Here is an 11,794-nt window from a genome sequence, read left to right on the forward strand (position 1 = left end):
CTAATCTCCATAATCTACAAGAAAATCCAACACCTCTACAACAAAAAGACAAATAATCCTATTAAAAATGGGCAAAGGAAATGAACAGACACTTCATCAAAGAAGACATTCAAATGGCCAGCAGACACATGAAGAACACTGAAGCTGTAAAGTGACATAACGACACCTTTTTTTGAGTGACTACTGCTTTATTAATCACTGAGAAACTTTATTCTCTAGAATCATAGATTACCAAAGGCCTTTGTGTTTGAAATTATATATGTAAGAATGAAGCATCCCACTCCTGCCTGGAGGCACTTTGACACAGAAGAAGTCTCAATTTACAACCTAGGTGCAGAGATGCAGGTAAGGGATTTCTGGACACGACATTTCACATCCATCTTAGCTTTGTAGTTTCCAAAGAAACAGATGCCTTCCTCCACTTCACAGGCCAGACCTGATGTTCATCCCTCTACCCAGATCCTTGCTTTGCTTTGAGCCTCTCAAAACAACTGCTTCACTTAAATTTCACCTAAATTCTACCCTTTCCCAAAATCCTGTAATAATTCTGTCGTTTTCTTTGTTCCCTGAGATGCCCGACAGTTCCTCAGTGTGCTATCTCCTTTGCTGCACTGGGTTGTTAAACTGAGATGTCAGACAACAGGTTTGCTTCTGTTTGCTCCTATTAGGCTGATTGAGCTAGGACAATTTTAATCAGTTTACTAGAACAAGATGAGAGAGAAGCCTGGTTAGAAAGGTCAGGTCACTTAGAAGGAATTGGTACTTGGGGGGCAAAGTAAGATTCCACTTATTAGAATCTACATTAGGATAAGACCAGGAGTAACTGGGCTTTGGTGCTAAGCTTAAGTGTTGCTTTGTCACAGCCTGAGTACCTTGTACCTTCAGATTGGTTGGTCTCAAGATACGGAGATGAGGTTAGATACCAAAAAACCCTTTAAGGTGGAGTCAATTCTGACTCATAGCGACCCTATAGGACAGACTACAACTGCCCCATAGGGTTTCCAAGGCTGTAATCTTTATAGAAGCAGACTACCACATCATTCTCCTATGGAGCAACTCCTGGGTTTGAACCACCGACTGTTCAGTTAGCAACCAAGTGTTTAGCCACTGTGCCACCAGGGCTCCTCCTGGGATTTGGATAATCCATTGCCATTGAGGTGAATCTGACTCATAGTGACCCTGTAGGGCAGAATTGAACTGCCCCCACAGTGTTTCCAAGGCTGTAATCTTTACAGAAGCAGAATTACCACATCTTTGTCCTGCTGAGCGGCTGGTGGGTTTCAACTGCCGACCTTTCAGATAGCAACCAAGTGCTTAACCAGTGTGCCACCAGGGTTCCTTGGGGTTAGGATAGCAAGGGGAAATTCAGTGGTTTCAACTGAGGAAAGTAAGAAGGAGGTAGAGTGTTTGAGACTCAAATCTGTGAGCAAGCAAGAAGGCCGGTGATGTAAGCTCAAGGACAGAAGTACCTGGCTGGGGATTTTTCCAGGGGCCTCACACAGGGAGATGCCTAGGAATTAAATTCTGGAAAGGACAAACAGTTTCCTCCCCACAGAACTTTTTTCATCTCTCCAAAGGGGGAAATATTAGGGAGGAAAAGGAGGAAAGAGAGTAAGAGAGGGAAGGAGAGGGGTAGCCAGTGGCAAACCCCAAAATAATGAAAGCTCCTTATGATAACGCTCTCGGTAAATTCAAGGTTTCATGCCGGAGTTGGGACTGTACTAATTAATGGAAAATATATTAAATCTGAGTTACTGGTGATCTTTAGACTTTATACCATTTTTCTGAACTACGTGGGCACCCTATAGGAATTCAGTCTTTTTTTTTTTTTTTTTTTAAGCATCTGAACCCAAGATCCCTGTTCAGAAGGGAAAGGCTGGGAACATTGTGTCGACTTGTTTCATTCTCCAGAGGATTTGCTTCCAAGAGCAGTGAATGGATCACTGTGAGAACATACTGGTATTTTTATCTCTGGCTGAGCTATTCTATTCTGTTATTGCTCCTTTTAGGGAAAGGAAAATTGTCCTTAGTTATTTTGGTCTACAGTTTTCAAAACTTCGAACGTAAGTCATAAATCAAGCTTGACTTCTGAGAAATCCCATTCCAGCTAATAATTTATAATACATTTATATAGCAAGGTATGACTCTCTAAATTATCTTTTCATGTAAGAAATAGATTTTATAACAAAAAAGAAAAGAAAGACCTCAGTACATTTCCTGGTTTGTAGTGTGGGTAGGTACAGAAGAAACTCCTGGGTCAGGTGGGGAGCCACAAGATGACCTCTGAGAGCCAGCTTTCAGATCTTGTGGTTTCAGTTATATGTGGAGTAATCCATGCAACAAGAAAGAAATCTTTTAAATTCCCAACAAACCCTCCAGCACCATAGGCCCTTATTCAAAGGTGATAATGTTAACTTGATTCTTTTACTATGGCAGAAATAAATTCAGAAATCTGTCCCCAACACCATTCTTCCACCCTCCACACACACACACACACACACACACACACACACACACACACACTGCTTATTTTTTAATCACCACTTCAAAAGTGGAGGAAAGACTCAGAAAAAAAGTGAATGTGAACAGTAAATCTAAAATTAGTAGTAGTTGTATTAGTGCTTTTATAATGCTTTTCTAAATAATAAGTAGCTTCCAAACTTTTTTCACTGCAACCAACAGTAAGAAAGACACTTTACATCATGCCCTGGTATATGCATACTTACGCATATTTGTGTATATGTGTATGTCCATATATATAGTTAGACACAATTAAATTTCACGAAACACTACATATGATGTACTCTGATTGTGTTTCTATTTTTTCCTTTAAAAAAAAATGTTGGTCATGACTCACTAAATTGATATCATGACCTACTAAATAAGTGGCAACCTGAACTTTAAAAAATACTGTTCTCATGGGCAATATTTGCAGATAGCTTGTTAGTCTTTATCCCAGAAAATAACCCAAAACAAATTTTGTTTTCTAATACCATACTTCTTGTATTCAAATAATCAACTCTTGAGATGTTCTTTTGCGGTGTACCTGCCTCATTCTTGCCTCCAAGGTCTAGAGGTCAATGCAGATATGACTACATAAGAAAATTAGTGTCATATTTATCTTTCATTGTGTCTGACATCAGCACCAGATTCTGACCATCTTTTCTTTCTTTCTTTTCTTTTTTTTTGGCCAGGAACAGTCCTTAAGGTGAGGTCTTTATAGGAACTGGCTGGAAATGTATCCAGCATAGGCTCTTGACTCAAGTGATATCTGCAGAGACTCTCATGGGACTGAAAATGATTTATAACATGATGGAAAAATAGGGGAAGGTTCATAAAATGAAATACAACTATATGAAAAATAATAAGGTAGAGATGTGTGCTGTGAACCAATATTCAAGGTATATCGTTAAGCTAAAAAGAGTAAGATGAGAACACTGCATATAGTAGACTTCTGTGTGTTTTGAAAGGGGAACATATGTGCTTATAAGAGCAAAGAGTATTTCTGGAAAGTTCCATAAGATATTAGCAGAATTGCCTCTGGGGAAGAGAAATAGGAGGGTAGGAGTCTAGGATGATTGAGACTTAATAATTTTGTATATCTTTTTATAGTGTTTGAAGTTTTTATTTTGTGTGTATGTGTATCTATTACTTTTTCCATTAAAAATAGCCAGTTATACTTTGAGGGACACAGTAGCAGGGGTAGGGGTCTGGGGACCATGTTTTCAGGGAACATCTAGGTCAATTGGCATAACAAAGATTATTAAGAAAATGTTCTGTATCCTACTTCGGTGAGTGGCGTCTGGGGTCTTAAAAGCTTGCAAGCCGCCATCTAAGATGCATCAACTGGTCCCAACCACCTGGAGTAAAGGAGAATGACGAACACCAAAGACACAAGGAAAGTATTAGCCCATGAGACAGAAAAGGCCACATAAACCAGAGATTTCATCAGCCTGAGACCAGAAAAACTAGTTGGTGTCCAGCTACCCACCAATGACCGCCCTGACAGGGAACACAACAGAGAGTCCTGGATGGAGCAGGAGAAAGGTGGGGTGCAGAACTCAAGTTCTAGTAAGAATACCGGACTTAATGGTCTGAACGAGACTGGGGGAACCCCAGAAAGCATAGCCCCTGGATTCTCTATCAGCCCAGAACTAAAACAATTTCCGAGGCCAACTCTTCAGACAAGGGTTGGACTACACTGTGAGACATAAAGTGATACTCGTGAGGAGTGTGCCTCTTAGCTCAAATAGATACAAGAGACTAAATGGGCAGCTTCTGTCTGGAGGTGAGATGGGAAGGCAGGGAGGGTTAGGAACTGGGTGAATGGACAGGGGGAATCAGGGGTGGAAAGGAGGAGTGTACTGTCACAGTATGGGGAGAGCAATTAAGGTCACATAACAATGTATGTATAAATTTTTGTATGGGAGACTAAGTTGAAATGTAAACTTCATTTAAACTACAACAATAAACGAAAAAAGAATAGCCAGTTACTTTTTAAAACTGTGTTGGAGGGCCAACCATTTGCAAACTCTTTAGGATGAAGGGAGTTTTCCTCATGAACAATCATGTAAATAAATGTTTATTATATCACAGAAATGTATCTCTTTCATTTACATATGTTGTACAAAGAGTTTCACATCCATTGCTGGACTTAGTGCTCTTAACGACTCTTTGAAATAGATGAGACAGGTACTCTAAGCCTCAGCTTACATGTTAGAAAAAAAACAAAAACAAAAATGAAGCTTAAAGGAGGTAAAAACCTAGAGCATATTTTAAGGAAACAAGTTTGGAGTCATTTGCATGACTGTGATGTAGTCAAAGCCTGGATTTTAGAGTATTATGAGTTAGCAAGTAGTTTATGAATAGCAGTATTTTTAAAGCCTTCATTGATATTCATTGCCATACTGATCTCTTAACTAATAAACTCTTGCATAAGGAAGAAAGCAGGCAGGAAAACACCTTCTGCAAAACTTTTTGTGTAAAATATGGCTAATGTTTTTAGAACATAAATTGTCAACTATGGACTGGTTGAAAATTAACGTTAAGGAAGTCGTATTCATAACTCCACTGTGTAGATGTTACCTCTGAATTCAAACAAATCTAAGGTAATTGCGTTAAGTGGAAAAGGAAGGAAATTACAGATCATCACTACTAAATCCTGAAAAATACCCTATAGATTATGGTCATTGTACCTCCCACTTTCCCTGGAACAACTCCCATTTAAACCTCCTGCCTCAGTGTAATACTCGTAACACCCCTTTTACCCTTAAAAAAGTCCTAGTTAGGTGATACATTATATTTTCACCCTTTTAAATATCGTGCTCTGTTCTCATATACCTTTGAGATCCTCATGGTCTAGGTTCTGATGAATTCCAAGACTAAGAATTAACTTCATTTATGCAAAAACTGAATGATCTATGCTCAGATTTTAGCTATATATATGACTCTCAGAAAAGAAAGAGCTTTCCAAAGCATTATCTGCCAGCAACTGTTGGCTTTATTAAAGAGATTAATAGCAGGAAGGGAGACTCAGAGTCTGGTTTGCAAATTTTAGCAGGTGGGGGTTTAAAACAGAAAAGCGAACGAAGTTTGTCTTGGTGAGACGGACGTGAATGACAAGCAGCTGCTATCACTTAACAAAATTCTGAACATAGAGTCAACCTCAAGCTCAAAAAATGAACCTCCCCCTAAGAGTCATTCATTCACGTATTCATTTCTTTATTAATATTTGGGGAATGGTTACTGTGAGCAAGACACTGTTCTAAGCACCACATCGAGTTTATCAATGATTCTAGAGACTTCGTGCTGGATATCCAGTGGTATGTAGGAATGAAATACTATACATCAGATTTTATTTTCTAAGCCAGCCTCAGAATTCTTCTCTGGTGAGTACTCTTTAGAATTTCCATTATTTATAATTACTCTGTTTTTTAAAAAGATTATTACCGTTGCCCAGATGGGTTAAATAGTTGCTGTGATTTTTTTCCCCATGTTACAAGTGTATGTCTTCCTTAGAATAAGCAAATGAATCTGTAGCCAAGCTAGAAGTCATATCACCATAGTAGTATCTTTTAGTCAGCAGTAGGCATATCGTCTATCCAGAATGGATAATTATTGGAGGATTAAGGCAATGGCATAGATTGTTCATAAGATGTATTGGTTTGCCATATTCTCTAAAGCATGTGGCATTTGAATTGAAGTTATCATATAGAGAGTGATCACTTGAGGTTTCTGTGTAAAATATTAAAGAATGTTTCAGACTGTTTTTTCATATTTAGATTTACACTCTTAACAAAATATATTCATCATGTGAATGTATTTTAACATGCATGCAACCAGAGGACAGGCATTCAGCTTCTCTCTCTCAGAGAGTTGGGGACTTGAAGCCAAAGCCAATGTTTGATTTTATTCCCCAAGTTGTTTCTGAGGTCAGGTATATATATATATATATATATATATATATATATATATATCTGTCTTCCGTTGCTCTCTCCCCTTTCTTTACTTTCTTGGAAATCTTTATTTCTTATCAATTATTTGCCAAACTTTTCAGAAAAGAAATCTCGTGGTTTTTTTCTTTGTTCTAATCATCACTGGTTGAATGATTACTGTCACTGCCTTCACTGTCATCACTGTCACTGTCGCTATCACTTCCATTGTTGTTTTCATAACCAGACTTGCTCTTGCTGTCACTCTCATCACTACTGTCAGATGTACTGTCATTGCTGTTGTTGTCACTGCTATCACTACTGTCACTGCTGTCACTACTGTTGCTGCTATTGCTACTGTCACTGCTGTCACTACTGTCACTGCTGTCACTATCGCTGCTGTCACTGCTGTCACTACTGTCACTGCTACTGCTGCTGCCACTACTGACACTGCTGTTGCTGCTATCACTGCTGTCACTGCTATCACTGCTGTCACTGCTATCACTGCTATTGCTGCTGTCACTGCCATCACTGCTGTCACTACTGTCACTGCTGTTGCTGCTGTCACTGCTGTCGCTGCTGTCACTGCTGTTGCTGCTGTCATTGCTGTCACTGCTATCGCTGCTGTCACTACTGTCACTGCTATCACTGCTCTTACTGCTGTCACTACTGTCACTACTATCACTACTGTCACTATTGTCGCTGCTATCACTGTTGTCACTGCTGTCTGATTTACTGTCACTGCTATCTGACTTATTGTCACTATCACTGCTTTCACTGCTGTCACTACTATCACTGCTGTCTGATTTGCTGTCACTGCTGTCACTGCTATCACTGTCACTGCTATCACTGCTGTCTGAGTTGCTGTCACTATCACTGCTGTCACTGCTCTCACTGCTGTCTGATTTACTGTCACTGCTATCACTGCTGTCACTGCTGTCTGATTTGCTGTCACTGTCACTGCTGTCTGATTTACTATGACTGCTGTCGCTGCTATCACTGCTGTCACTGCCACTGCTCTCACTGCTGTCTGATTTGCTGTCACTGTCATTGCTTTCTGATTTGCTGTCACTGCTGTCACTGGCAGTGCTATCACTGCTGTCACTGCTGTCTGATTTGCTGTCACTGCTGTCACTGCTGTCACTGTCACTGCTATCACTGCTGTCACTGCTGTCTGATTTGCTGTCACTATCACTGCTCTCACTGCTGTCACTGCTCTCACTGCTGTCACTGTCACTGCTGTCACTACTGTCACTGTCACTGCTGTCTGATTTGCTGTCACTGTCACTGCTGTCACTGCTATCACTGCTGTCACTGCTGTCTGATTTGCTGTCACTGTTATCACCGCTGTCACTGCTGTCTGATTTGCTATGACTGCTGTCGCTGCTATCACTGCTGTCACCATCACTGCTCTCACTGCTGTCTGATTTGCTGTCACTGTCACTGCTGTCACTGCTGTCACTGCTGTCACTGTCACTGCTCTCACTGCTGTCTGATTTGCTGTCACTATCACTGCTGTCACTGCTCTCACTGCTGTCTGATTTGCTGTCACTGTCACTGCTGTCACTGCTATCACTGCTGTCACCATCACTGCTCTCACTGCTGTCTGATTTGCTGTCACTGTCACCGCTGTCACTGCTGTCTGATTTACTCTCTGGTTTGCCATTGTTTTCACTCCCATTGTTACCGTTTCCATTACTGTCACTATCGTTAGCGTCTGGTGTGCTGTCGTCACTCTCAGCATCATCTCTGTCTCCTTTTGAGTCACTGTCATTGTCATTATCAGTTGATTCATCAGAGTTATAAGAAGCATCTCCTCGACTCCTGCTGTTATTGTCACTCTCAGAATTGGCATCATCATTGCCATTAGACTCATCACTGCTATTGGGGTCATCTCCTTGCATGGACTCATCATCAAATTCATAACTGTCATATCCATTACTATTACTGTCACTGCCAGTTTCGCTGTGTCCAACCTTATTTCCAGGTTCTGATTTCTGGCCTGGTCCTTGTATGTTGTCAGCCTCTCCTTGTGTCTTGACATTTCCTTTGCCCATGATCGTTCCATGTTGTCTTTTACTCTCTTTATCTTCGTTGACTTTCCCAGCTTCTCTGGCAATATTATTTCTGTTGCTACTGCTGGGGCCTTTAATTTCTATTCCCTATAAAACAATAGAGAAACGAATGATTGATTAGTGAATGTTTTGCTGCAGAATTGCATTGGTCTGAGGGAGACCGACTGGGGAAAGAAAGCATCCAGACAAACATGAGTTAACTGCCATTACTTCAGAAGCAGTTATTTGTAAAATATGCCTTACTCAGTACTTGAAAGCTCTGGTGTTTAGGTCCTACAAAAATCCATCCACATTTCTGCCAAGTGGGAACTTTCGTAAGTAGTTACATGATGCATCCACAATTTAGCATAAGATATTTTCTAGAATTGTAACCAAATCTTCAGAAATGCTTGATTTTCAAGATTGTTCTATATCAAAGTCAAGTAATGGCTCTATCTTTCACATTTAAATATTCAAGTAATTTGTGTGTAAATATACACAGTACACGGGTGCTTGTCATGATTTATTGTTGTGCTGATCATCAGTGGTGTGGGGGGGAGGATTTAAACTGTGTTGAAAAAATCAGTTTTACAAACTAACCTTATCTTTGCTCTTCCCAGCAGTGCTTGGCTCTGATTCTGCAGTGATTCCATTGTCCACACTTTTACTTTCTTTGTGATTGAGTTCTTTGATGTTCTTTATTCTTTTGTCATCGTTGTTTTCTGGAATACCGTCAGAATCCTCCTCACTCTTGGAGGTGTTGTCACCATCATTTTCATTATGAGGATCTTCTTTATCTTCAGGGTCATCATCTTCAGTACTGATTGAATTTTGACCTACTCTATTGTCATTGCCTTCTTCATTGTCTTCTTTTCCATTACCCTGACCTTCCTGGCCATTGCTGTTATCGGCACCCTCATTTCCATCCCCCGTGTCTTCATCTTCATCACCAGAGCCCTTGTCTTCATCTTCTTCTGCTCCATTCCCGCTAGGACTCCCATCAGAATCACTCAGGCCAGTACCTTCTCCATTGTCAGTTCCTCTTCGCCCTGGAGTTGCTGCAGCCTCCTTATTCCCATGTATCTCACCTTCCCTCTGAGGTGTTATTTCATTTGTATTGCTCTCATTTCCCCAGGAATTCCCATTTATTGCATCCTCGTGGTCTGTACTATTATTGCTTCCAGCTACTTGATTTCCATCTTCAGGGACAACAGTGGCATTCTCACTCTGGCTTGGATCTCCTACATCCCCATTTATTATATTCTTATCAGTATTTCCATTAACATTGCTCACAGTTGCTGCTCCAACGTTGTCAATGATGTTTACTTTTCCTCCGATGCCACTTACTGTGATGTTATCTTCATTTCCATGTATCGCATCATGACCGTATGTTTCTGGTTTTTCTGTGCCCCCATTCTCATCCTCGATATTTGCTGCATCTGCTAACATGGAATGTGTGTAAGAACTCTTTCCTCCTATTTCTGCACACTCAGAGCCATTCCCCTCTCCTTTGCAACTGTTTTCTGTATACTGTTGCCTTCCTCTTTCACTTTCATGCATGGGGACACCATTTTCTTTGGTGGTGTCATTGGCATTTAACTCATCCTGAAAGAGAGTAACAATTGAAAATACATTATGGATTCCATCTTCAAGTAAAGCAAACAAAAGATGGATGAAAATTTGGGGGAAGTTAATGGAATCTAAAGAAAGCTTAGAAACAGAAAATATTCTATACCTGTATTGGCACACTGGATTTTGCTAGTACATATAAATTCAAAGATTGATCAACAGCATGTCTCTCCAAGGGTTTGGTTTGAGGAACCTGTCAAAGCAAAAATATTGCAAAATGAAAAATTATTTTGAGTACATATGTGTGCATGTGTATGCATGCGTGTGGGCACACACACACAGACACATGCATTTCTTTTCCTAAATGAGGCCAAAAAAGAAAAGAAAAAAATAGGAGACAAAGGCCAAAATACAATCTAATTAGGTAGAAAAGAGAAGTGATTTTTTACAGGGTTTAAGCCAGCATACAGATATTTTTCCCAATGGTCTTACTAATTGTAGAAGGAAAATCATCTTCTCTAAAGAAAAAGAGGTAGACCTTTGGTGTTCATGTACAATGAGCCTCTTGCAATAGCACAAGGCCCCTAAGAAGAGTAGTAGGTGTGACCGGAGCTGGTGCAGAAACAAAATTAAGAAATATGCTACTTCTGTGCTCTTCAGGAGCACATTTGAGACACACATGAGAAAATTCTCGACTACATAAATACCAAAATTTTGATATTCTGAGAATAGGCCAAAATGTTAATCATGGGAGCTGGCTAATAAAATAATAAATGGTTTCATTTTTCTAATTTTATCTGTGTTTACCTGTATATTCCAGATTTTCCACAGTGAGCGTATCATTAATTTTATAGAGATATAAACAATAACTCTATGAGAGAAACATTGCTTTTCTCATATATTTTAAAAAATCCTTTTTTTTCCTTATATTCTTTCTTGGAAACTTTCTGAACAATAGAGACTTCATTGCTATTAAAATGAAATTCATAAAGCAGGAAGCAAAGATGGATAAAGTCTCCATGACTTCTGAGCATCAGATGCAAATTAATCTGAATGAATTTTTAAAATAAGTACCCTTCTGACAAGACATGAGTGTCAGTTGGAAGAATCAGAATATTAATTGGAGGGCATGTTTGGTTTTATTGAGACCCTAAAGGTACCTTGTAAAGTCTTCAATGCAAATCTAAGTGTTTAGATTCAACTTAGCTACAAAGTCTAAGGAAAAAAAATTTATGTACGGTTAAAAGACACAGCACAGTAAGGAGGTTTTTGAAGAAGGTATACTTACTGGAATGGCCCATGCTGCTGCCCAAATGCAAAAGTACATAATTATCTTCATTTTCTCTAAGAATATTAATCAATGGCTGTTTAAAAAAAAGACAGCACAGAATTACTTATAAAGTAAAAAATGATAACCACAGTAATGCCTTGTTTTGTTCTATAAGCATTTTCCCTATTCCTTGGCAAGGAGTACATATCCAAAATGAGAAGAACACTGTCAAGACTTGATGTTCCAGAACATACCTGAGTGGTCATGGAGACGTACAGGGGCACCACCAAGTTCAGCACTGGTGCAGCTACCTACACTTCTTCTGCCCAGGCCAATGGAGGGAAACAACCATGTAGGTGAAAAGGGTATAGCCATAACTTTGTCCTTCTGCTGTTCCTGATGTTAATAACTTCTGAATAGCTTTAATCAAGTATTAACTAATTCTACTAAGATGAACTTAAAAGATGATG

At 39.6% G+C, this 11,794-nt stretch overlaps 1 protein-coding gene across 1 annotated transcript; it reads right to left on the reverse strand.

Annotated features, from left to right (window-relative positions):
• Window positions 1-6,586: 6,586 nt before the first annotated feature.
• On the reverse strand, window positions 6,587-11,393 carry DSPP (dentin sialophosphoprotein). The gene is made up of 4 exons (XM_004390142.1): window positions 11,343-11,393; window positions 10,221-10,307; window positions 9,086-10,090; window positions 6,587-8,593 (listed from the first exon to the last, which is right to left on the reverse strand). The coding sequence occupies exons 1-4, from the start codon at window positions 11,391-11,393 to the stop codon at window positions 6,587-6,589; spliced, it is 3,150 nt and encodes a 1,049-aa protein (XP_004390199.1).
• Between the last annotated feature and the right edge of the window lie 401 nt (window positions 11,394-11,794).

This window comes from Trichechus manatus, unplaced genomic scaffold, assembly GCF_000243295.1.
Source record: "Trichechus manatus latirostris isolate Lorelei unplaced genomic scaffold, TriManLat1.0 scaffold00286, whole genome shotgun sequence".
NCBI classification, from domain to species: domain Eukaryota; kingdom Metazoa; phylum Chordata; class Mammalia; order Sirenia; family Trichechidae; genus Trichechus; species Trichechus manatus.